General features: G+C 57.7%; 1 protein-coding gene across 6 annotated transcripts; it reads right to left on the minus strand.

Moving 5' to 3' along the window:
* Positions 1-468: 468 nt before the first annotated feature.
* On the minus strand, positions 469-14727 carry LOC118260896 (keratin, type I cytoskeletal 14). Of its 6 annotated transcripts, XM_050715463.1 has the most exons (9): positions 14418-14727; positions 4948-5240; positions 3086-3168; positions 2633-2789; positions 2214-2375; positions 1989-2114; positions 1678-1898; positions 1269-1318; positions 469-765 (listed from the first exon to the last, which is right to left on the minus strand). In XM_050715463.1, the coding sequence occupies exons 1-9, from the start codon at positions 14725-14727 to the stop codon at positions 668-670; spliced, it is 1500 nt and encodes a 499-aa protein (XP_050571420.1). In that variant the 3' UTR covers positions 469-667. The 6 variants fall into 6 exon arrangements, with proteins under 6 accessions (XP_050571420.1, XP_050571417.1, XP_050571418.1 ...); XM_050715460.1 differs by lacking the exon at positions 4948-5240 and having other exon boundaries at positions 14209-14727; XM_050715461.1 differs by lacking the exons at positions 1678-1898; positions 1989-2114; positions 2214-2375; ... (1 more) ...; positions 3086-3168; positions 4948-5240 and adding exons at positions 10976-11196; positions 11287-11412; positions 11512-11673; positions 12205-12361; positions 12923-13005 and having other exon boundaries at positions 14209-14727.
* Between the last annotated feature and the right edge of the window lie 11126 nt (positions 14728-25853).

The raw sequence follows: 25853 nt of genomic DNA on the forward strand, positions 1-25853 counted from the left end.
CAACGTTAAAAGGCCTGTATGAAGTTTTCATGCAATGCGCCTAATAGTGTGATTTTAAGACAGGCAAATGAGACAGAAGGAATGTTTGTGTAAGGTTTGCCAACCTGTCTGATGTTGTGCTCATTTAAGTTCAGCCTGTAGGTGAAAGGGATTCTTTACAGTACCAAGACTTCGAGAACAGAGCTTCGTTTTGTTGGCTTTAATCAGCGCCCGTTTGGCCCTTTGTCCGAAAGCATCATTGCCTTCGTTTCACATCAAAATGATCAGTTTACGTCTCGGTCAGTCCCATGGGCCTGTACTCAGTGTTAAAAGCTGCCCCAGATTATTTTTGCGCCAAGTGGAACCCGTGCTCCTCCGCTCCCCTCCCCACGCCGGCTCCTTCATGTGGTTTCTCAGGACTTTCCCTGGCGTGAACACACAACCCCGGGGCTTTGCGAGATCACCTATCAGTGACAGACAAGTCTGCAGTTGCATGAATGAAAAAAAAAAAGCTTTATTAAATGTGTATAGAGAGCACGTTAGCACCTGCGCAAAAATTAGGGTAAATCAGGGCACAGAAGCAGCCGGATGAAGCTGCCTGCGGCACAGCCCCACCGAACAGAGCCTCAGCCAGGGCTTGGTTCAGCGGCCACAAGCCTGAGCCTGGGGCCGAAGGTCCCCAGCGCCGTTAGCGGGTGGTGAGGGCGACCTGCTCCCGGGAGGAGACCACCTTCCCGTCCTGCACCTCCTCCACGATCGTGCGGACCTGGCGGGAGGACGTCATGGCTGTGCAAGGGAAGAGGGAGACAGTTATTTGGTGGGCAGGAAGGAGAGAGATTTCCTAACACGGGCTCAGGTGCTTGCTGCACAAGGAAGATGTGGGAAATTCCACGGGGTACCAGCTAACACGGCTTGGAACAGCTCTGTAAGGCTGGAATAGGGAAGAGCCAGGCTGATGAGCAGGCTCGGGAAGGCAAAGGGCCCACTCCCTAAATTCCTAGTGCGGTTTGGTTCTTCAGGTCTGCCTCCAGCTGCAGCGCTGGCTGCTCTGTCACAGGGCTCATTTAGGCCGAATCATTCCTGCGATAAAGGAATGCGAGGCATTTCCCTTCCTTACAGCTTTTTCCTGTGGTTACTCGTTGTAAGATGCTCGCACGCTGTCCTGGCTGCTGACACTGCCTCAGCCAGCGAGGCACGCCTGAGGACGGATCCTCACCCAGGTTGGCAGCTGCTCTAAGAGCAAGCCTCAAAGCTGTGTGCATGGCGTGTGGGGCAAGGTGCGCTCTTACCGTCCCTACCGGAGTGCGAGGACATCGCAGAGGAGTACTGGGAAGAGATGCTGCAAGAGAAGGAGAAAAGAAAGAGATGTTAGGGACAAACTTTATTGTTTTGTGGGCTCTGTACTGAGGCAGAGGAGCAAAACAGAGAAGTCTCATGGGGACTGCGATAACATCTGCTGTGCTCGATGTCTCCTGGAGTGCAAAGGGACCATTGCCCCCTTCTAGCCGGGACCGGTGCCTGCTGCAGCATCCCGCTGCAGACAGAAGCCAGGGACAGAACCATTGGGCTTCTGTGGCTGGCATGAATAGCAGCATGAGCCCTGAAAGCTGCAATCAGGATGAGACCCTGGCCAGCAAATTTTCTGCCTACTGCCCATCCCCTCTGACCCCGCTGCCCCAAGCAAAGCCCTGTACGCACTGGGCGTCCTCGCCCTCCAGGAGGCGGCGGTACGTGGCGATCTCCTGCTCCAGGCGGCACTTGACGTCCAGCAGGACCCTGTACTCGTGGTTCTGGCGCTCCATGTCGCAGCGCAGCTCGCCCAGCTGCTCCTCCACGCTGGTGATCAGCCCCTGCAGCTGGGCCAGCTGGGTGCCGTAGCGGTTCTCTGTGTCGGCCAAGGTGCCCTCCAGCGCCGCTTTCTGCGAGTGGAGGAGAAGGATGGAGTCAGAGGGGGACAAGGATGATGGGGAAGGGAGGGGACCAGCCAGGGGACCCCCTGCCCCTCGTACCGTGCTGAGCTGGGACTGCAGGTCTATCTCCAGGCTCTGGATGGTGCGTCGCAGCTCCGTGATCTCCGTCTTGCCGCTCTGGAGCTGCTCCGTGTTGATGGCCACCTCGCGGTTCAGCTCCTCCGTCTGCAAGAAGGCCAAGCCGTGCCGTTACAGCCCGGGTGAGGGGGTTCAGCCTCGTGCCCCACGCGCCCCGCGGTGCCACGGGCAGGCGAGCGAGCTCACCTTGCTGAAGAACCACTGCTCGGCGTCCCTGCGGTTCTTCTCGGCCAGGCTCTCGTACTGCTCCCTCATGTCGGCCAGGATCTTGGTGAGGTCGATTCCAGGAGCAGCGTCCATCTCCACGCTGATCTCTCCACCCACCTGCCCACGCAGGGCGTTCATTTCCTGCAGGAAAAGAGACACATCAGAGTGGAATCATCATATTCTCACCACGACAAATTTCACATCACTCGTCTTATTCGCACCCAGCAGACGAACCTCACAGACCTTCTTTCTGAAGGGATAACCGCCCTTCCCCATGTGCATTTGTGTCTCCTGACAGCCCTATTTGCAGACAGTCCTGCACGCTGCACCTGGCCCCCTTTCCATTGCACGCAAGGTCCATTTTGTCAGCACCAGTTTGTGCCTGGCTCCGTGCTCACCTCCTCGTGGTTCTTCTTGAGGTAGGCCAGCTCCTCCTTCAGGTTCTCGATCTGCATCTCCAGGTCAGCTCTGGCCAGGGTCAGCTCGTCCAGGACTCTGCGCAGGCCGTTGATGTCGGCCTCCACGCTCAGGCGCAGAGCCTGCTCCGTCTCAAACCTGCGGGCACACACAGTTAATCCACGGAGCCCAGCCAATACAGATTTTTTCTTCTTTTCTTCCCTAGCTTGTGTATTTCTGCCAAGCACCTTGCATTACACGTGCATGCGCAGCTCTCTACAGAGCAGGAATGTCAGGACAACGCTGTGTCCAGGAAGAGATGCTCGCTTCCCAAATGTCCCGCAGTCAGCAGTGAGCTGGCAGTGCGACTTCGGTTGCAGAAAGCAAAGGGAAGCCTTAAACGGACTGGCTTTTCCCTCCCTCCTCCCAGGAGCACTGGAAGGCATTGCACTTACTTGGTTCTGAAGTCATCAGCCGCCAGCCTGGCGTTGTCAATCTGTAAGACGATGTTGGCATTTTCGACGGTAGCAGCAAGAATCTGGGAGGGAGAAAAAGAAAGAGAAGGAGTGAAAAAGTCATTCCATAACTTGCATGCTGCTGTTGGTGTTCCTGTTCAGGACTGGAGCAGCACTGAACCACCTGCCCTTGGGCTGGACTTCCACGGGGACTGCAGAGAGATGCAGGATGCTCCTGCTCAATCCCTCCTTGGCACGAATTTGGTCTTGTGAAGGCACCGGCACGCGCACGTGTCGCAGCCTGTTCCCCCGCCAGAGCGGCATCTCCGGACACTCCTGCAGCGCTTGGAGTCCTGGCAGCGCCCTGGTCCACGTCTGGCAGCACCGAACGGCCCAGCCGAGAAGGAAAAGGGAGGTGAGGAGGGAGTGCCTTGTGCCCGGATTGCTTTCGTAATTGCACCCCGGGTGTGAATATTTGTTCTGGGATTCAGAAAATGATTGGCCATTTAATGAGCAGTAATTTCTGTAGCCACAAGCTAATGAAAAGCTCGCGCTGAGTTGTGGTGCTTCGGGGGGTATTTTAGCAGTAATCCAGGTGTGAATATTGACGTCGCAATTTGGCAGCTGCAGAGGGAGGGAGGAAGGGTCTGCCTCGCCCTGGGCAGAGGCTTTCTGAGACCAGCAGTTCACTGCTCGCCTCCCCAGCTTTCCGTGCTGCAGGTCAGAGCACGCCCGATGGGCTGGAATTTGAAGAGGAGCATCGTGTGTCAAGGAGCCTTTCACCCCAACGTGAAGCCAGGAGAAAGGGAAAAGAACTGAAAAGTTCTAGGTAAGGGATTTCCCCCAGGGGTTGACCAGAGCTTGCCAGTGGCCTCTGCCCCATTTCCCTGGCGTTTGCCATCACAGGCAGGACAGTTGCCCACCCGCACATCTCCGTCCCCTCTGGTGGAGCCTGGGCTGACTAAGGATGCTGTCACCTGGCTTAGGCAGTGCTGAAGGACCACGCAATCGGCTCCCAATGAGTAATATGGGCAGAGCTGGTCGTGGGGAGGAAAACGATGGCAGGGCAGGAGGCGAAGGACAGATTCAGATCCTTTTGCCCAAGGACCTTTGCCTAAAATCAGCTGGGGAGCTGCTAGGAACAAAGGAACAAGCTTGGCCATGATTTCCTGTGCTGCGTTTCAGCACAGCTGAGTTCAGCACCTCTGAAGCCACCTACTACAACCCCTATGTCCTGGCTCCTCATGGCTTTTCACTTGAGCCTGTGTTTGCACCTCCCAAAGAAGAAGCATCCCATGGGGCAGTTCCTTCATTTTAAACTTCTCTCCTCAGCCTCCTATCAGGCTAGAAACAGTCTGTTTTGTAGGATCTTCAGGAGAATTGCTTAGCATCACAATTTGCATATCATTCTTCAGGAGTGAACAGGGGCAAGGAGATAACGTGTCCCTGCCTGCAGAATGCTCAGTCAGGAGCCTGGCAAAGGCAGCACACACTTGGGGCACCAGCAGCATCGAGGAGAGGTGGGTGATGCCTGGCGTGGCAGCCTGCTCGCTGCAGCACGGCCGTGCAGCTGCTGATAACTGAGCCAGTGTCCAATATCCTCAGACTCCGGCTTTCCTGCTCGCCTTCCTCCCTGCACTCAAATAGCCAACTGAAAACACATCCTTGTGCATCGTGGAGGACGTGGTCCATAAACTGCTGCTGACAGGTTATGACTACGATTTCCAAGCAAGGTATTTCTCTTTTCCCATCTCAGACTATTACCTGTCATGTGTTAATTCTCATCCCTTCGGGTTTTAGGAACAGGCTCATCTTTAAAACAAGTGACTTTAGTGAGGACTTTGATAATCACAGCATCCTACCTTGCTCCTGAGCTCCTCGATGGTCCTGTAGTAGGGGCTGTAGTCACGGTCCGGTCCAGGTCCCTGCTTCTTGTACCACTCCCGGATCTTGACCTCCAGGTCGGTGTTGGCGTCCTCCAGGGCACGCACCTTGTCCAGGTAGGCGGCCAGGCGGTCGTTGAGGTTCTGCATCGTCTCCTTCTCGCCGGCCGGGAGGATGCCATCGCCACCGCCAAAGCCGCCTCCGAAGCCGCTTCCAAAGCCGGCCCCGAAGCCGGCCCCGTAGCTACCCCCGAAGGCAGCGCCCAGGCCCCCTCCGACGCTGCTGCAGTAGCTGCCCCCATAGCCGCTGCCCAGCCCCGAGACGATGCGGGAGGAGACGGAGTAGCTGCTGGAGCCTCCGTGGACGCTGGGGGCTCTGTAGCCTCCTCCGCGCACGCAGGAAAGCCTGCTGGAGCCTCCCCCCAGGCCCCCCAGGCCCTTGAGGGAGGAGGAGGAGGAGTACTGCCTGACAGTGGTGGTGCTCATGGCGAGGGGCAGTGGAGCTGTGGCGCTGGAGAGGGACACCCGGCTCGGCAGCGCAGACAGCGGGAGTGAGCTTCCCCCGGGCTTGGAGCCCTTTATAGCCCGGGCAGGAGGCGTTGCCGGCACTTTTTTTTTTTTGTTGTTGCATTCCCGATGATTTTCATCACTCCTAAAATCTGAGCCAACTTCCAGAATCGTCATTTTTCCTTTGTTCTTTCATGCTTTTTGTCATATTTCACTAGAAACACCTTATCTCACGAAGGGCGTTTTTAAACTTCTTCCGTTTCCAAGTAAATAGTCAGGTGTGATTCAAAGGAGGAGGCTCCTTGCTCAGGGCTACATTTTAATATTCCTTTGTAGTGTTAGCTCAGAAACAGAAATATTCAGCCTCTGTTTGAGTGGAGTAAGTCAACGTCTCTTGCTGTGTCTGTTTGTCCCAGCTACTGCAGTCCCCTGCTCACACCGTCTGCACAGCCCAGCTGCAGGACCACGACCATGCAGGGAAGCCCTAAATACATCCACATCTGTGAGCCCAGCGGTGCTGGAAGGAACTTGGCTGCCAGTCCTGGGAATGCAAGTCCTCTCTTTTATCCAGCATTGAAAAAGGAGTTAGTCCTTCAGGGCTCACTCAATTCTTCCCTTCGGAGACCACCCAAGAGCGGAGGAATAAGGAAAGGCAATAAGGAGTGGTTGTTCTCTCTGGTTCTTTGTGAAAAAGCCATGCAAACTGTTCGGAAAGGGCAGGGCATGGCTACTAGCTGGAATAGCTTAAAAATCATGGGATTCTCCAGGAAAAAAATGCAGAATTGCATCAAGCAGATGAAGGATGTTGGGAAAAGGGCTCCTGGTCACTGAGCACTGGGGAGCAAAGAGCTGGAAGCTGACACTAACGTGGCGTAGCAGCTAGCGCTAACACTGGTTTTGGTGTGAACATCCCAATCAGTTCTGAGCGGGGAGGACGACTTCAGTGTGAGTCTGGAGCTTACAGCTCCCGTGTAAAGAGGAATTTGGGGGATCCTGGCTGCCCTGCAGAGCGAGGAGGCTCTGGAGACCCACGTCCCACGCGTGGTCGAGCTCGGCCGTCGGTTCTCCGTGCTGAACTGTGGCACGGACAGAAACCACAACCCTGAGTGTCACTCGCAAATCATGCAGGGTGTGGAAGAGAAGATATTTCTCATGTGTGCGCACGGTGAGCTGTTTGACTGTGTTCATCGACAGGCCCCAACAACCTCTTCCCAACAGCCAACTAATTCGTTAGATCACTTGCCAGGAACGGGGGGAAAGAACTTGGAAATACGTAACGAAGGTACAGTCTAAGTAGCTTTGAATGGCACGACGCCCTCCCATCTGCAAAGACAGCTGGGAGCGATACGGGGCTGGGACGTGCCCTTGGGATTCCACTCGCTGGCAGCTATGGGGAAGCACAGCGGCAGATGTGCCCGTTTGGAGGCAGATCCACAAGGCAGCCTGCTGGCAGAGGAGGAGGAGACCCAAAAGCTCCACCGTGTGCTCTCCAGATGGAGGGCGCCTTCGGTCTCTTGGTGGAGGCACCTTCTTGTCGCGTGAGCGCCAGCAGCCGAGGCACGGAGCCGGCTGACACCCACATTTCACTCCTCTCCTCTTCGGATGCAGCACGAGGCAGCATGGGGGAGGCAGGGGCTGGGAGCTCTGAGCCTGGCACTTTCTTCTCCAGCTCCATCCACAACTTCACCCGGATAACAGCAAGAGGCAGAGCTCACGGATCATCCCCGCTGAAAGGGGACCACCAGCGACACCACCAAATCCCCCTACAAGCCCAAACCCTCAGCCTGGATGCTGGTGAAGCCTTCAGGACAGTCAGCCAGCAGCAGTAACCGGCTCCCCACAGCCCCTGCATAGGATGCAAAACCATCGCAGCGTTACAAGGCTGACAGCATGTTCTTACCTTATGTGAAATTGCCTTTTCCTTCATCCTTTGTTTTCTATTTAACCGCTATAAGTGTCATAAAAATACATGTCGCTCAAAGTGTCTAGGATACCTTGATAATACCGCCCAGCAGCAATTAAAATTACGAGGTGTTAATTAAGACTTAAAACAACAAATTAAAAATTCTAAGTTGTTATTTAGCATGACCTCCCATTGAACACAACCACTAATGACTACATATTGTTTGTTTCACCTTCTCTTTTAAATAAAAGGCCAACTGTTAATAATCAGACTCCCATGCACACTATGAGCCTATTTCTTATACATTTCAAAATCAAAATGCCATTTCTATGGCATAACAGTCATTTCTTGGTAGCGTGTTTGTGTTTAAACATGCCATTCTGTCTTCAGGAGGAAAATGGAGATAAAAATCTAGCTCCGAACGTGTGTTCAGAACACAGACCTGGTAGATGGAAGTACTTGGACAAAAACACGTCTCTGTTTTAGTGGGCTTATGAAGTTTGCCCTAGTATCAGATTATCACACAGAAGTTCCCTAAAAGGAGTTGAAAATCCACACCTTTGTATCTCTTCATAAAGTGGTCTTTTATGTCAGATTAAGTCCCTGTATCCTAAGAAGTCAATCCGTCTTTCTGGAATAAAATTCCTCTTTCTGAAACCTGCCTCAAGCTGCCGCTGCCTGTCTGCATAAGCCACCACCTGCAGCTCCCTCCTCGATGGGTTTCTTAAGGTGAGGACTAATTGTTAGCGCTTTAGGCAGGAGAGAATCCACATCTGCTTTCCACACCTATCTTGCAATTTGCAGTAGCAGGCGTAATTAAAATAGGGGATTTTGTTAGCGAGCTGTTATTTATTGTTTATACAGCTTCACGGATGTGCCTGGGCTTTTCCAGGATTAAAATACAAAGCAAGGACAGATTCCAGAGAGGCTCCTTCAGCATCTCCACGCCGGGAGTCGCAGGGCAGGGGGCTCAGACGAGCTGCGAGAGGTCCTGGTGGTCCCTGCACCACCCGTGGGGAGAACTGGGGGTCCCTACGAGGTGACCTGGGGAGTCTGTCCCCTCCCTTCTCATCCATCTTTGCTCCACGCCTGCCCGCATCCCGCGCGGAGCCCTTGCGGGTGCAGCAGTCGCAGGGACGGCAGAGCTGCAGCAGCATCGCCTCGGGGCAGGATTTGTGCCCTGTGATTTACTCGTGGGCTGTCCGCCACGAGTGTCGGTAGCGGCAGAGCGGTGGTAGTTGTCTTCCTAACCACAGCACTCCTTCCCCGACATGTCTGTGTGTCCTTTGGTGGAATCCCAGTGGAAATGAGATCACCGGTCGTCAGCCGTGAGCTTCTAAGCCAAAGCCACGTGTACGGCAGCTCGGGAGATGCTGGGCGTGCTTTCAGCTGGCTCGCTCGGGTACCAGCGCCGTGCTGTAACCCTGGGGGGGGCGCAGGCTGCAGGGGGCACACGGAGCAGAGTGCCCTGCGATGGATGGGTTGGGTGCAGCCCACCCGAAAACAGGCAGGGCTGCACGGGGCTGCACCCGAAACCAGGCAGGAGCCAGCTCAGGGCTAGACCAGGCACCCCTGCGCTTTCTCGCAGCACGGGTGCACTGTGGGCATCCTTCCAATGTTTTAGGAAAAAAAAAAAAAAAAAAAAGAATTCTGTCTTATATCTGAATACAATGCAGGCAGTTTTTCTGGAAAGGGGACTTAAAGCTATGTGGCCAGCTCTGTTCTCACACACATTGAGTGGCACCTTTCTGAATCACCCCATTGATCTAAAAGGTGGATTTATGAAGTAATATGGCAGAACCCAGCCAAGAATGTGTCTGAACTGGCTTTCCAGGAACAGCTGGGCCAGCTGATGGCACCGAGATCTGCTGCGTCAGGAACACCACTGACAGCCAGGAGAAATACCTCCCCGAAGAGCTTCTGTCTCTGCTTGCAGAGCCCATACCCACCACTTACAAGCCCTTCTTCTCAGCACCCCTTAGCAGTGCCTTGGGAGCAAGGACTAAACAAAGCTGTATTTCTAGAGGGGCACCACCCCACATATCCCTAACCCATCTACGGCCTCACTTCACCACGAAGCTTGTGTCTGGACTGAACGACGACTGGGGCAGGGCCAGGACGGGAGCCGCTTGCAGGGTCCTGGCTGCGCGTCCTGCTTTTTGTTCCCTTCCTTGCTTGGGCTCGCTGATCTAAAAGCTTCAGCTCTGCTGTCACTGGACATGGCAGCACAGAAATTCACAGTGCCTCGGCTGAGCCGAAACCCCTCTCAAGTCTCACCTCCCGTGACCCTGTAACCAGCTCCTCTCCCAGTTCCTCTCTCCACCTCCACCCACAGCAGCTGCCCTCAGCGAAGCAGCAAGGTCTTGGGTGTTCAGAAGCGTGGGTGTCTGACCCACCATCTGCAAACCAGCGATGGAGAACGTTGCTGCTTCCAGAGGAGCTTTGTCCTGCAGCTAGTGGGGCAGCCTGGCCCTACGGAGCGATGCCACAAGATGCCACAAGACTCTGGTTTGCACGAATGCCAAAAGCTTTATTTGATTTCCAAGCACGGCGCTTAGAGAAAGGGTGAGGGACGCAGCGGTATGATAAAAAGAGAAGCTGATTTTCCAGGGCTGCGTAGCCAGAGCACACAAGCTGGCGTCTTCTTGCACTTTGCTGCGGGAGGTTTGCAGGAAACCAAGCAGCTGGCTTAGTGGGCAGCCTGGGTGATCTGCTCGCGGGAGGAAATCACCTTCCCGTCCTGCACTTCCTCGAAGATCGTGCGGATTTGGCGGGTAGTTACGGGTGCTACAGTGGAGAAAGAAGGAACCGTTAGTTATTTAAAGCGTCTTGTAATAGAATTTCGTGGGTGGATTTGTTATTACCAGCAGCTGCCTCAGAAATGCAATTAAAAAATCAGTGTTCCTGCTCCTAAATGCTGTAGTATAGCTTCAGTCTACACCAATAGTCTTCTAAAACATGGTTTTGGTATATCATAAGAATCATTTCTGTCAATTCACATTTGGAAAAGCTAATAGAATAGTTATTTTATTATGTAGTAAGTATGAGTCTGTACTAAGATGGTGATAAGGATGTGACAGCTCGGTGTGATCAGTGCTTCAGAACTGAGGCGTTCTTACCTTCTTTCACAGGCTGCGAGGTGTAGTGAGAAGACATGCTGCAGGAGGGGAAAAATGGAATATGGTCAGAAAGGGGAAAAGAGTGAGCGGTCTCTAGGACAAAATCACTATTTTAAAGCCTAATTTTTCTTCTCGTGTCAGAATATAATTAAAATGCCTTCAGAAAACTACTTCATGTCAAGATTTAGAGGAAGAAAATGATACAGAGTTATGTGTGCGGGGGGATTCAGACATTAAGGCAGCACCCTGCCCGGCTGCAATGAGCAGCGGTGGTACCTGCTCCTTCCCCAGGGATGCTGCAGGGCCGTAATAACCCCCGTGCTGTTCTGCATGAGCAGGAGTGAAAACGGAGACCTGGTGGCATGCCACGGGTCAGGAAATGGGCTCACAGGATCCTCCAAGGAAGATAGGCTGCTCATTTTTTATTTTCTTCGCTACCACCCGTCCCCTCCCATCCCAAGCAAAGCCCTGTACGCACTGGGCGTCCTCGCCCTCCAGGAGGCGGCGGTACGTGGCGATCTCCTGCTCCAGGCGGCACTTGACGTCCAGCAGGACCCTGTACTCGTGGTTCTGGCGCTCCATGTCGCAGCGCAGCTCGCCCAGCTGCTCCTCCACGCTGGTGATCAGCCCCTGCAGCTGGGCCAGCTGGGTGCCGTAGCGGTTCTCTGTGTCGGCCAAGGTGCCCTCCAGCGCCGCTTTCTGCGAGTGGAGGAGAAGGATGGAGTCAGAGGGGGACAAGGATGATGGGGAAGGGAGGGGACCAGCCAGGGGACCCCCTGCCCCTCGTACCGTGCTGAGCTGGGACTGCAGGTCTATCTCCAGGCTCTGGATGGTGCGTCGCAGCTCCGTGATCTCCGTCTTGCCGCTCTGGAGCTGCTCCGTGTTGATGGCCACCTCGCGGTTCAGCTCCTCCGTCTGCAAGAAGGCCAAGCCGTGCCGTTACAGCCCGGGTGAGGGGGTTCAGCCTCGTGCCCCACGCGCCCCGCGGTGCCACGGGCAGGCGAGCGAGCTCACCTTGCTGAAGAACCACTGCTCGGCGTCCCTGCGGTTCTTCTCGGCCAGGCTCTCGTACTGCTCCCTCATGTCGGCCAGGATCTTGGTGAGGTCGATTCCAGGAGCAGCGTCCATCTCCACGCTGATCTCTCCACCCACCTGCCCACGCAGGGCGTTCATTTCCTGCAGGAAAAGAGACATGTGTCTTCATGGATCCACCAATCCATGCATAGAGATGTTCTTCTCAAGACAGCTTTTGAGGAAAGACAGCATCCTCCTGCACATATTTCTGGGGCAGGTAGCAACGGGGACCAAACTGGGGCCTATGCTTTGCTATCACAGATAAAATAATCTAAATTGTATCTAAAGAAATCTCCATTTGAGTTAAGTCTGGCTTCCTTCTGAGAATAAATTAGAGCCTGCAGTTGGCTTCATTGCTCGTGAGATCGATCTGCCGTGCCTGGAGCTGCTGGGATGTCAATAAATCTCTAACAGCTACGGTGGACATTACTGAAATATCAAGTGGTGAATGGGTTTTACCCTGGCTCCAGAGGGGATGCACTGTCATCCATAACACATCATCTCTGCTTCCCTACCAGCAGGTCTCATCTTCCCCCCCAGCAAAGGAAATCCAGCATAGGATATATGACTGGACCACAGCTCCTATTTCTGGGCCCTGGCTGGAGACTTTTCTGAGCCCAGCTCCATGCTCACCTCCTCGTGGTTCTTCTTGAGGTAGGCCAGCTCCTCCTTCAGCGATTCAATCTGCATCTCCAGGTCAGCTCTGGCCAGGGTCAGCTCGTCCAGGACTCTGCGCAGGCCGTTGATGTCGGCCTCCACGCTCAGGCGCAGAGCCTGCTCCGTCTCAAACCTGCGGGCACAGGAACAATGAGGAAGGACACAGGAGATTCTTGCCCTGCTGGGACAGAGCCCCTCAAATGCTGCCCACGTCCTCCACACTGCCTAGCATTGTGTCAAAGCTGCATGACCCCTGTGGTGCACGCACCACCTTCTGATGGTGAGTGCTTGTGAGTGAGGGGAACACCTGATAGATAGCACGGTGTCCCCCTGAGTCCTTAATACTGCCTTCCCCCTGATATGATGGGGTTTTGTCACTGGGTCTGGGCACTGCTGAGCTATAATGCACAAAAATTAAAAGCATAGGAGAGGCTCAGGGCAAGCTGTCTGTGCAGGAGAGCTCACACAGAGAGCAACAAGCAGTGGGAATACAATAGTGAAGGTCTGGATGGAAGCAAGACAATCCCTACGCGCCTACAAGATTTAGGTAACGAGCTGCTTTGGAAATTACACCTTCATTTTTAAGGCTTTGCTTCCAAGTTGCCTTTTTGGGTTTGGGATGGTTTATTTTTCCCCTCATTTCATCGAACATCTCTGCAGACTCTGTGCCCTGTCTCCAGGAAATGTGGCTTACTTGGTCCTGAAGTCGTCAGCTGTCAGCCTGGCGTTGTCAATCTGCAGGAGGATGTTGGCGTTGTCGACTGTGGCCACCAGCACCTGGAGGGTGAAGGATAAAGAGAAAGCACAAAAGGATTGTCAGAAATGCCTCCTGGCTGATCAGTGCACAGGTGAGGCATTAGGGACAGGAACAATTTGAGGGAAGTTTGGGATTTCCTTAACTGAAAACTACACTGAGTCACGACAAGAAGTGAGGCACAGCTGAGATTGACAGTGTCTGATGTCCTCCCTTTCCTAAAACTCCGTGACCTCCGCTTCCAAAATTCCATCACTAAGTATTTCAAAAGGCAGCATGAAGTCACACGAGATGGGTGAGATCAGACAATAGCATTTGTTCCCATGCTCCGGGGCACATGGTGATTATGCAAGGGTCGGGAAGGAATTGCCGCTCTCCCATCCACGGCACCGTGCACAGGTGGACCAGCAGGCGCTTGTGTTTGGCAGCCCTTGTGCCATTTGTTCTGGGATGGGTTTAATTTGTTGACTGCAGAAATGGAGCAAAGTGCGGTGAGCAGGTGCCTGCAGCTTCTGGTTTTTATATTACAAATAAAGGAGCAAATAACCCATGCTGGGAAAAGACTCGGGGCAGAGCCTGGGAGGACATCAGGTGTGGTGCCAAGGAGACAGATTTGTACGGAAGCAGTAACAGAGAGGAACAAAGTCAACTCTTAAGCATTGCCCCTGAAATGGGATGTTGAGAATCAAACCAGAACTGGGGGAAATCCTGCCAGGGTTGGTGGCTTTGCAGCACGCCTGGCCCTGTGGCAGTGACTGCTGAAAGGAGGCAAAAAACTCACTGCTGGCGAGTTCCATCTTTTTTTCCTTAGTGCCTAAATCACATCATTACCGAGGAGATGAAGTAAGGGACAGTGGTCTGCATAGTCATTGACTGGATGTTTACAAATACCACGTGGTGTTTCATAGTCTGCAGACACCTACAACTTTCCCAAGTATGCATTTTAAAGTCTCGGGAAATGCACATTGTCAGTGCAGATTTGTCTCTAATTCTTCATCTTTGCACTATGTCCTTTTACATCTGCTTCTTCCAGTGAAAATGGTCTTTGTTTCCACCTAGAAGGATGCAATCAAGAACTGACATTGAGAAATCTCTGAGTTCCCAGCCTGGCACTCTGTGTGTGTATCTGAGGCACGCGGTTACCTAACTAATTAGAGGTAGCGGTGAGTGTTTCTGCTTCCTCTCTGATTATGAGACGTCCCACCGTGTTAATTACAGCATCCTACCTTGCTCCTGAGCTCCTCGATGGTCCTGTAGTAGGGGCTGTAGTCACGGTCCGGACCAGGTCCCTGCTTCTTGTACCACTCCCGGATCTTGACCTCCAGGTCGGTGTTGGCGTCCTCCAGGGCACGCACCTTGTCCAGGTAGGCGGCCAGGCGGTCGTTGAGGTTCTGCATCGTCTCCTTCTCGCCGGCCGGGAGGATGCCATCGCCACCGCCAAAGCCGCCTCCGAAGCCGCTTCCAAAGCCGGCCCCGAAGCCGGCCCCGAAGCCGGCCCCGTAGCTACCCCCGAAGGCAGCGCCCAGGCCCCCTCCGACGCTGCTGCAGTAGCTGCCCCCATAGCCGCTGCCCAGCCCCGAGACGATGCGGGAGGAGACGGAGTAGCTGCTGGAGCCTCCGTGGACGCTGGGGGCTCTGTAGCCTCCTCCGCGCACGCAGGAAAGCCTGCTGGAGCCTCCCCCCAGGCCCCCCAGGCCCTTGAGGGAGGAGGAGGAGGAGTACTGCCTGACAGTGGTGGTGCTCATGGCGAGGGGCAGTGGAGCTGTGGTGCTGGAGAGGGACACCCGGCTCGGCAGCGCAGACAGCGGGAGTGAGCTTCCCCCGGGCTTGGGGCCCTTTATAGCCTGGGCAGGAGGCGTTGCCGGCACTTTTCGTCACCCCTGACACTCGTAGCCAAATTCCAGAATCATCATTTTTCTCTCCCCTGTTTTCTTGTCTTTTGTCACATCCCACTAGGATCACTGCAGCGCACACAGAACCTGCTCTTTCCGCTTTCGTTCCCAGCACCCAGGCGTGATTCAGAACTGAAGGCTCCTTGCTCAGGGCTACGTTTTAGCATTTTGCTGTTGCACCTGAGAGTGGAGGTGCTCACTCCAACTCCACCCTACTGCTTCTTCGTGAAGTAACAAGTGAATCCCCCATGACATGCTGAGTTGCCCACGAGTGTCTTTTACCCTGAAAATCTACAAATCTATTTATTTGCTTTTTAAAAGAGTTGAAAGCCAACGAAAGCTGCTGACTTAAGAGCTCTGAGCATCCATAATCTTTATATTGGGCTGATCCAAAGCCAGATGGAAATGTTCCACCTAGGACCTCTATCCCGGGACAAGCACAGACCTGGCAGTGTTTAAGTACTGATACTGCGCTTGGCAGAAATCCTGTAGTTCAAAACAGAAGAAACTCCATTAATTTCTGCTTACTTACTGGTGTAAGGTGAATCTCTTCAGAGATTGGAAAGTCCCCTTAACAGTGGTGTTTCAGTCTCTTTAAACTGCAGGTGCCTGACGCTTCCCATTTGCACCTGGGTAGTGGAGTCGAGCCTCCCGACAGCTCCTGCTCTGCTCCATCGCCTTTCACAAACTGCACAGAAGCAGCCCCTGACTTCTGCAAGGTTTGTAGAAGCCAAAAGTTTCTGTGCTTCACTTTCTTCTATCTCATTGCCGAGGCGAGTTGTAATGTTTAGATAGTCTAAATCAGATAAAAATAATTGGAACTGCAATATGCACCCACTGCCAGGACACTTTACATACAATTTGGTGGGAAGAATAAGATCAGCCCTCAGCTACACTTCTGCCTGGACACAGATCTGCTTTTTGCTGCAAATTTGGAGCTGCAAGACAGTAATGCTAACTTAATTAAGCAGGACCATTGTTGCCTGAGTGATGGGCAACACAAACAGCAGTGAGGAGCAGGAACGCTATCTGCAAAGCAGAGGGTTTAAGCAGGAGAACCCGGAGGAGATGTGCAGAGGTGAGGTAATGCAGCCATCCCGATAGCCACACCTGTGCCGAGTTATTAAGGGATTGAGCCTTGTGATTATAGTAATGCAGCTGGACAGGTATTAGCGTGAAAAAAGCAGCAGAGAACCAGGAAGGGAGACACTGCACTGTTTTATTCTTTGCTCGGAAAAAAAAAAATAAATAAAAAAAAATCCTTTTAGTGGTGTGGCGCCAGGTCTTGCAGTACACAGTGGAAAATCGCACACCCAACCAGCTGGCCTACCCGGCTCCAGAGATGTCATTCATGGATAAGAGGAGTTATTCTTTCTTTTAACAGAGGTGCCTGTGAGGTAGCGAAAGAGCAATAGGGATTAGGAAGCCTTTTGTGATTTCTCTCCTGTGGTGATCTCCTTCCTTCCCGGGCCCCCTCTGGCTGTTTTCACGTTCTAAGCACTTAACTGATTTTGGAGTTGCTAAAACGTTCCCAGAGCCTCACCCTCGGTAATTCGTGGTGCCTCCTTTCTTTCATCTGTTCCCTCAAGGACACAACAGCAACAACGCTGTTAGATCTCAGGGACTTAACAGAGAGTCACGCTCTCGGTCCTCAGCAGCTGGCAGAGGGGTTATAGGATTTTTCCAGGTAGCCCCCCAGGAAGCAGCGTAACCAGAAGCAAACCCCGGATCCTCCCAGCCAAGGGCTCTGGTCTCTGACAGCACCGCCTCGGAGCTGACCTGCTTGACATTTGGGGTCTGGGCTCTTGGGCTGCACACGTGCCACGTCCCTGCGAGAGCTGGGGGAAAAGGAGGGGACCGGGAACACCCCGCACCGAAAAAAGGCAGAGCACGTGGACGTGTGCGCTCAGCTTGCAGCACGGACCCGTGCAACCCGGCGAGGCTCCGCTCAGCGTTCGCTGCTGGCCCGCTTCCCTCCGAAGCGGGGGGTACGGCATTTCCCAACAGTCCCCCCCGTGGCACAGCGTCGTGGGGGAGCTGCGTGAGAGCCATCCCTTGGCCACCCCTGCGCCGGGCTGCTCCAGGTGTGCTGGCTTTGCTCGTGTTCCGACTCCCAGCGAACACCCTCCGGCTCCAGGCAGCTCCCGCGTTGGCCCCGAGCCCCTCGTGTCGGCCCAAACCTGTGCTGTCAGCTCTGGCTCCCTGCTCGGGTCACCCCCCTGGTTTAGGCCAAGTCACGAGTCAGCCTGGAGGTACGGCTGCCACACAGAGAGGCAAAACCCCACAGGGAGGAAATAGCAGGATTTGGGGCTTTTATTCTGCACCGTCAGAGTTCAGATGTTCAGCCCATGTTTAAGCTCTTTTATTACAGCTGGGAAGAGGTCTGGAACTGGAGATTGTCCTGCAGAATTGGCTTTTCCTGGTCTTTTCTGATCAACGTGCTGGCAGCTCGCTGCTGCCCAGACCTCCGGCTGGGTGCCGCTCAGCAATCCCAAACTCAAATCCCAAGCATTGGGGGACCAAAACCCTTCGCACCGAGCTGCCCTCGCGCCAAGCCCTGCTGGCAGGGCACGGAGTGACGCAGCCGGAGCCGTGCCGGATCAGCGTGCAGCGCTGCAGCTATTTTGTGCTACGGGAGGAATTCAACCTCCCAGGCTCTCCTGAAACACTCGCCCACAATAAATTCCCTTGAGATAAAAATACATCATTGTGCTCGGGAGATGGTATCGGCATCTGTTCCAGCCAGACGCACGTCGCAGATGCTATCTCGCCCTCAGGTGTGCTGCAGGGTGGGATGGAGAGCTGAACCACTCGCTTTGCACGGAGGGGAAATTATCTGCTGGGGGTGGACAAGCAGAAAGGCAGCGTGGTGAAGGTTGGTGCGAAAAGGCCTGGGGTCAGCGTGTTGTGTTTGCCTCAAACAATAGCACTTAATTGGGCTTTTAATGTAATGAATAAGAGCTAATTAGGAGTCATTGGGTTTCCCCTGTGGGCCAGGTTCTCCCGAGTGCATCTCCCAGCAATTCACATCTCAGTAGAAACTAGCTAAAGGTCGCAACCCTGAGAGCCATGTCTCCTGCAGGAAGGGAATGGCAGGCTGGGGCTGTGCTCCGTGACTCTGAACAACACCAAGATGGGTAACAAATGCACCGAGGCGTGGAGTGAAATATGCTGCCTTTGTTCCTATCTCGGCTTCTGATTCTTTATCAACTGCTAGGACGTGTCCTGACAGCCCCCACGCATTATCTGCAAAGAAAAAAAAAGCGTTCTTAGATTTGTTACCATGAAAGGAAACTTGGTGGTGCGTGTGCAATGGAAACTCCCTCCTGGGCAGCCTCAGGGCATTCAGCCATGGGGCAGCGGGCACAGCCAGGGGTGGGACCGGGTGGTCCCTAAGGTCCCAAACCACGCCGTGATCCTGCGGTTCTGTGACCCCGCGCTGTCCTTCTCCAAACTGGGTCCTGCCAGCAGTACCACCAGGCCTTGCTCTGCCTTCAGGCAGCTTCCACCAGCAGCCAGAGGCAGTCCCACGGCACCACCGGGCTCTCAGCCTTTTCCTCCTCTCGGTGCGCGTGAAAGAGGGCGATGCTGCCCCGTGCCGGCTGGTGCCCCAAGCCGTTAGCAGAGCACCAGCCCGCAGCGTGGTCCTGGCCCCGCTCCATTCGGTGCCTCGGCTCCCCAGCGAGCACCTCCCTGGAGCTCCGAGCCCCGCTCTGCCTGCTGCAGCGTGGCATGGGCCGAGGAGATCCCACTAGGAAGCGATCCCCGGTGAATCAGCGCTGAGCACGCGGCCACTTCGCACGCTGCTGCTCGGCTCGGCCGAGGGGACGGGTGGCGCTGAGCGGTGCGGCCGCCCAAGCGCTGTGACCTCCCGTCGTGTCACCAGCTCACCGAGCCAAAGTCTGGCTGAGCGCTTTTCAGCTGGCACATTTTAGCAATAAGGTTTTAGCAACAAGGATGCTAAATTGGGTTTGAACACAACCAGCCTCGTCTCCAAAGGCCTGCTCAGCCCTTCTGTCCCTGCTGGGGGGCGAGGGACCCCTGCAGCTGTGAGCAGCTTGCATCCCTCTCCGGTGACCCAGGCCAGCAACACACCGAGCTGGGACCAAAGGTGGGGAATCCCTGGTCCAGAGCCCAGAGCCCTGCCCCTGAACCCCTTCGAGGTGCTGCCAGAGCCATGCCCAGGGAGCCCTTGGGTCTGGTAAAGGAGAGGCAGGCGGACAAAGCCGTGCTTGTGTTACCCCAGACAAAGGAATGTTTTGCGTGTCTGAGGCAGAGCCAAACTCCCGAGGTACCACAGGCTGTTTGGGCTCTATCTCCACAGCAAATTCCAACCTTCGGAGTTTCCCACATTATTATTTTTTTTTTTTCCGGCATCTGTCTTCCAGATAGCAAGCAGCTCCTGCGTTTCCTCACCTCTCGTCTCGGTGTGGCAACGCGATCCCGCCCTGTCTGCTCGCTCCTCTCACCTCTGAGCGGGGCGGGGAGCTGGGCGCGTACTTTCCCATGCTGACTGCAGGCAACGAGCGGCAGCTCCGGCTTTCATTCTTCACCCACACCCAGCACCCACAGTGACTCCGAGCCTCCCAGCCACGCAGGGGAAGGCGGCTTGGGGACACTCATGGCGCTGGCAGCAGGGCGAGGCCAAGCAGCCCCGAGACACCCGGGGAAGGGCAGCGATCACCCTCCTCCAGCTCGTCCTTCCCCCTGCCCTGGGGTGGGGCCGGTTACGCCCGGTGACCCCAGGGGGATGTGACGGGGACCCCTCCGGGATTTCGTGCCCTCCTGGTCCCGAAGCTTGTCCTGAGCCCCTGTGCAGAGCCACACCATAAGCATGGCCCTGATGACACCAGAGGATGGGTGCAAGCGATGCCCTGGCAGAGAGCAATTTTTAGGGAAACCCCTCTGGCTGGGGTCCTGGCGCTGAGATTGGCCCCATTTGGAGGGGGGGGTTGGTTCTGACCCCCTATCCTGACCCCCATATCCTGACCCTCTCCCGGCCTTCCTTCTTGTTCCCTGGGGGCTGATGGTGCCTGTGGCCATTCCCCTGTTGTGGCAAGGCTCTGGTGCGGACCAGGCATGGGGGGTCCGGGTCCCCTCCTGTGGGGGGGGATGGGGGGGGCAGCCTGGCTCCTGGGAAGGGAAGGGAAGGGAAGGGAAGGGAAGGGAAGGGAAGGGAAGGGAAGGGAAGGGAAGGGAAGGGAAGGGAAGGGAAGGGAAGGGAAGGGAAGGGACTGCCCCAGCCCCGTTGCGCTGGGGTGACACGTGCCACTGCCCCCGGAGCAGTCCCTATAAGCTGCGCTGTCACTTCCCACGTGGTTGTAATGATTTGGCCGCTCGTTAATGCATACTTGGCGGGCGGTTTAATGAAGTCATTAACCAGGCTGAAGCAGCCCGTGCCCGAGAGGTGCCCGACCACAAACCTCCCCGGCAGCCCCACAGCCCCGTGCCTCGTGGCCCCGATCTCGTGGCGCTGCCGCCGCCCCTCGCCCCGGTGCCCCCGGTGCTGAGCGGCGCAGCTCCACCCGGGAGCCCTGATGGTTTGGAGCCCCGGTGGTTTGGAGCCCTGATGGTTCGGAGCGCTAATGATTTTCCGTAGGGGACTTCAAAGAGGAAAGACAAAGCCTCCTGTCAGCTGGCTGGCTGGCATCAGGCAATTACCTGCCCGCGCTTGGCACCGCGCTCGCTCCGCGCTCTTGCCTGGAGCGCAGCTGATCCTCCTGATAGGCAACAGTAATTATGGGCTGCGTCCTCCCAAGCTGCTCTTTCCCCTGTTTTGCCTTTTTTTTTTTTTTTTTTTAACACAAATAACTGCGCTCAAGCAGCCACTGCAGGGAAGGGCAAATACTTGTGATCCCCCCCACCCTGCTTCCCTGCACCGCAGCCCCTGGAGAGCCCTCGGCAGCCCCAGTGGCGGCGCCAGCAGCTGGGGGGGCTCGAAATGATATGGGGGGCACGGGGACGTGGGGGGGAGGGGGGCGTGCTGGGGATGCTCTGGGACTTTTCAGGTCCTCCCACAGGGCTGTGCTAAGCCTTGCAGGGACCCACTGGGACCTGCTGAGTCCCGCAGGGACCCCCAGGCACCTCCTGAGCCTTGCTGAGACATGTGGGGACCCCCAGGGACCCCCTGAGCCTTGCTGAGCCCCACGGGGACCCCCAGGGACCCCCTGAGCCTTGCTAAGCCCCGCTGGGACCTGCTGCAGCCCTGCAGGGACCCACCAAACCCTCCAAGTACCCACAGGGACCCGCTGAATCCCTCCGGGACCCTCTGGGACCTCCTGAGCCTTACAGGAACATCTCCAGGGCCTCCTCTGGGACTCGCTGAGCCCCTCTGGGACCCCCTGAGCCCCCCAGGGACCCGCAGGGACCCCCCCCCACCCGAGCGGGCGCTGCCGCAGGGCGCAATCGCTGCCCACGGGCGCCCTCCGCTGGCTGCCGGGCGGCGCGGCGGGGCCGGGAGCGGCTGCGGGGAGCGGCGGGGCCCGGGGAGGGGGCACCCATGGGTGCTGGGGGTGCTGGGGTGGGCCGGGGAAGGGCTGCAGGGGATGAGCTGGGGGCGTGCAGGAGGGTGCTGGGGTGCACGGGGGTTTGCTGGGGTGCAGAGGGCGGTGCTGGTGTTGTGGGAGAGCAGCTGGGGGGTGCTGGGGGGGGGGCATTGGGGTGTTCAGGGGTGTGCAGGGGGAGCATTGGGGTGTTCAGGGGGGTACTGGGGGGGCATTGGGGTGTTCGGGGGGTGCTGGGGGGACATTTGGGTGTTTGGGGGGGTGCTGGGGGGGCATTGGGGTGTTCGGGGGTGTGCAGGGGGAGCAGGGCTGTGCTGGGGGGTTGCAGGGGGTGCTCCAGCGTGGGCGGCCACTCCTTGTGTGCTCACTGAGTGCAGGGCCCGCTGCCAGCACCCTGCGGAGAGGGCACAGAGCACCGGAGCACCGCGGTTTTTGGGTGCCCCAGACGGGTCCAAAGCGGGGGCCCCGGGGGCTCTGCGCCCCCACGGCTCGTCCTCGTTCTCCCAGCAGGCAGCAGCCCCTGAGCTGGTACCTGCGTCCCTCCCGCAGAGCTGGGCCCTCGCCCTGCCCGGGGAGAGAGGGGGAGAGGGAGTGTGCACATGTGTGATGGGTGCACACGCGTGTGCAAGCATGTGCACGCGTGTCCGTAGGTAGTTCTGACTCATCGCCGCAGACGGCACCAGGCGCTGCTCACCACGCCGAGCTCTCGCAGGGAATTAAGTGTCTGTCCAGCACGCTGGGTGTGATGTGTGCCCCCCCTGCGCTGCCATGGGATGTGGGCTTTCTGTGGCTGCTGCCTCTGCCCTGCCACAGCCCCCAGCCCCGCGCCTGTTACCGACCCCAGCAGCCCGGCAGCAGCACGCAGAGACCTGGCAGCGGCGTGCAGGAGCCGTGCAGGGCTCCTGGCCGAGCCGTGCCCCTCGGGACACCCTCAGCGTGCCCACCCTGGGCCCCCGCACCCAAAGTGCCCTGCCAGGGCCCCCAGGCAGCCTGGCCCCGTGGCACAAGCCTCCCCCGGGACGGGCCAGACACTGCCAGCCCCATGCAATGGCCTCTCTGAGCCCCGTGGGGCCCTGCTCCCCATGAGCAGAGGCATTTTGGCACCTGGTGGCTCACAGCTGCCCGAAATATGTCCGTGACCCAGTGGCAATGCACCGAGGATGGTGCCTGTGGAGTTGGCCAAGGGGGGGGACGCTTTGGGGGGATGCCTGAAGGATGGACGCCCCTGCACAACCAGACCCGTGCTGCAGAGCCAGGAGGAGCCTTTCCTCTGGGTCTGGTGAGACCCCCCCGGGATCAGGGCACTGTGTGCCCAAGCATGGAAGAGGCTCAGTCCCCAGGGCGAGGGGGGGAAGGGTGGTTTGTGGGTGTTCGGCCAGCCCCGTGGGACATGAGGGCTGCAGGAGACGGGGCCCTGTGCCTTCAGGAGCCCAGTGGGGTCCCCCCCAAGCACCCGGGCTCCAAGTGCCCCCATCCATGCCGTGCGCCCTCGCGGTCCCCGTGAGTCACCGCAGCGCGTTCCTGGGGCAGGAGGGGACAGGCGCTGCAGGGACAGGTCGGCTGCGTCAGCCCCGCTCGCTCCCACGCCTGGGGCTGGGGCGGCCCGGCTCCAAGCTGTAACTTGCCTGGCGGTAATTACAGGGGACTTCAGAGGATTTGCATTCCTCCCGGGCCACGCCTGGGAAACAACTTTCACCATCAGGCAGTTCCTGAGAAATAGCTTTCCACCTGCATGGCCCAGCCGTGGCCGTACCCAGGGAGCTCTGCGGGCCCAGGGGACGTGGGGGCTCTGTTGGCCCCGTCTTGGGTTTGTCCTGGGCGCTGCAGGCAGCCCCCCTGCCCTCTCCTGCTGTCCCGGGAGCTCCTGCAGGCGCTGGGGAAGGCTCGTGCCTGCCCTTTCCCTCCGCAGGGTGCAGAGCAGCTCAGTGCCCTGCCACAGCCGGGCTCTGAACGTCCTTCCCCAGGGGCTCCAAACCTGTGGGTCTTGGTGACACAAAGCTGGGGCATTGCACCAGTGTCCCCAAGAGATCAGAGCCTCGTGCATGGCTAGGGCTGGGCCAGGTGGGACCTTTGGCCCTTGCCCTGCTTTGGCAGGGGATGGCTTCCTGGTGACTGCTCTGGACCCAGGCCTGAAGAAGGGGACAGGGTGACCTGTGGGGGCCGGGGGGCTGTGGGGCCATTTCTGCTCAGGGCAGCCTCTGTCTGCCAGTAACCAGCAGGGAGTCGGCATACCCCAAATCACAGACAGGGCTGGACGCGCTGAGCCCCTTCAGACACACGTCGTCCCTCCTGGGAGCTAAACCAGCAAGAAAGGACCCGAGTCCTTCCTGTCCCCTGCGCCTTGCCCTGTCCCCCATGACCCCAGGGACCCAGCGTCATTGCACAGCCCTTGCTGGAGCTGCCAGCTCCCCAACCTTCAGCCCCCGCTGTGTTTCCCACCTGGTGCCAGAGACCCAGCGTTGAGGCCCCTGTGGGATCGCTGGTCTGTTGGCACTGCTGTCCCGGCCGGTGCGTGCCACAGCACCCTGCGCTGAGCACCAGCAGAAGCTGCTGCAGGAATGTGAGCTTCCCCAGGAACTCTGAGTGTCCAGAGCCAGTCCCAGGCTCATCTGCAAGACTTTGGGACGTGGCTCACCCCAGCCAGGCCGGTGCAGAGCTGGCGTGGCCAGCCCCGCAGCAAGCCTTGCATCTGCAGGTGGGACCAGGGCTCGGGGCTGCAGCGGGGCCAGGCACAGCCTGAGAGGAGCTGCAGCCCCGGCACGGAGCGAGGCACACGTGCCCACACCGCGGCCATGCTACAGCCATGCACAGCACATGGGTCCCACGCCACGGGGCTGCTCCACGCTCAATGCGCACTCCCACACCTCCATCCCCTCCTCACATCCCTCCCTGTGAGCGCAGGGACCCCAAACGGGGCGTGGGGCATGGTCGGGGGCTCTGCAGGCGGGGGAAGCGGGGGCTGTTTGGGCCTCGAGCAGCTCCCGGGAGCTGCTGGGAATGCACGGAGCCAGCGCGAGCGCCCAGCCCACGGTGTTTTGCAATCGGGAGCGAGCGGGTGGCTTCCTTTTTAGGCAGCGAAGCGGCGCGCGGCACACCTGGCTGGCAGCACCAGCGAGGGCGGCGGCGGTGACACGGGCGATGGGAACGCGCCGGCGGCCCCCGCCTCGCTAATCACAGCCTGGCGCTGGGCGTGGGGGCAAGCCGCGGCAGGGCGGCGGCAGGGCGGCCACGTCAGCTGGAACAAGCACGGGGCTGACGCAGCGGGAGCGCACCCCACTGCAGCCTCGGGGGGGCCGCGGGGGTCTGCTGGGCAGCCCCGTGCCCCTGGGTTGTTTCCTTCCTGCAAGGCCGAACGGGCTCGGCGGAGAGCCCCCAGGTTGGGGAGGCTGCGGGTGGATTTTTGTTCCTGCTCCTGGTTAGGTCGTGGGCCGGGATATGAAAAGGAGAACATGAAACTGAAATGGAGCCGTGTTTGGAGCAGGAGGGCGATGGGGGAGCGTGGAGCCGGGCAGTGCCTGCACCCGGCTGTGTCACCGGCTGGAGGGGGCAGCCGACCTCAGACCCATGGGTTTCACCCAAACCCTGCTCCCAGCTCGGGGTGCCGCAGCTTCCAGCCAGGGCGAGCACGGGACTGAGCCCACGGCTCGAGAGCAGCAGCAAACTGCAGCAGAGAGGCTTGCAGAAAGGCAACAGCCTGGCTGTCCGGGGCAGCCCCGTGCCACCAGGGCGAGCACGGTGGCTGTCGGGAAGGCTGTGCACATGGCAGCTGAGCAGTGGCCATGCTCCAGGGCTGCAGAAATCACCCACTGCAGAGGGGCAGGGGAAAAAAAGCAGCCCAGAGTGCTGCCTGCAAGTGCCTCAGAGGAGAGGAGCTGGGGGATTCAGGATCCCCTGGGGAGGGCACATCCCCGGCTGTGATCGCTGGGGCGCTGTCACTGTGCGAGGGAGATGGGCACTTTGCTCACCACCGTCTCCTAGCCAAAGGAAGGGGCTGTGGCCAAGCTCTGGCCAACCTTTGCACAGCCTGCAAAGGTTTCCCTGTCCTCCTGCCAGGCTGGCACAGGCTGGCTTGCTGAGATAAGGGGCCTGAGCACCGTGAGATGGGCAAAGCGCGCTGCTGCTGCACCCCGACGTGCCTGGAGACCCCCGGAGCAGCACAAGGGACAGATGACTGTAGGACCTGGCAGCACGGGGACCTCTCTGTCCCAATTCAGGGCACCAGGAGCTCCCATCCCAGGGTGCTGGGACCCCAGAGCGTGACCGCTGCCAGCTCCCATCCCGGCTGGGCAGGGCGGGTGCCGGAGCCAAGTGTTTTGTAAGAGGCAAATCCCTGCAGCGCCGGGCGCCGTGCCGGGACAGGGCTGCGCTCTGCCAGCCGTGCAGGAAGGCGCTGGCCAGCAGCCAGTGTTTGGCCCTCGGGGAGTTGCTGTGTGTAGGCAGGGATGAGCGTGCCTGGCCACGGGGCCGGGAGGGGCC

The sequence above is a fragment of the Cygnus atratus genome, chromosome 25 (genome assembly GCF_013377495.2).
Source record: "Cygnus atratus isolate AKBS03 ecotype Queensland, Australia chromosome 25, CAtr_DNAZoo_HiC_assembly, whole genome shotgun sequence".
In the NCBI taxonomy this organism is placed as follows: domain Eukaryota; kingdom Metazoa; phylum Chordata; class Aves; order Anseriformes; family Anatidae; genus Cygnus; species Cygnus atratus.

Excerpts from the sequence above, each read along its gene's own strand:
- LOC118260896 (XM_050715463.1), bottom strand. The coding sequence starts at position 14,727 with ATGAGCACCACCACTGTCAGGCAGTACTCCTCCTCCTCCTCCCTCAAG. Across the intron at positions 3,169-4,947 it reads TCGAGGAGCTCAGGAGCAAG|ATTCTTGCTGCTACCGTCGA; the intron begins GTAGGATGCTGT and ends TCTCCCTCCCAG. Across the intron at positions 2,115-2,213 it reads AGCAGTGGTTCTTCAGCAAG|ACGGAGGAGCTGAACCGCGA; the intron begins GTGAGCTCGCTC and ends GCCTTCTTGCAG.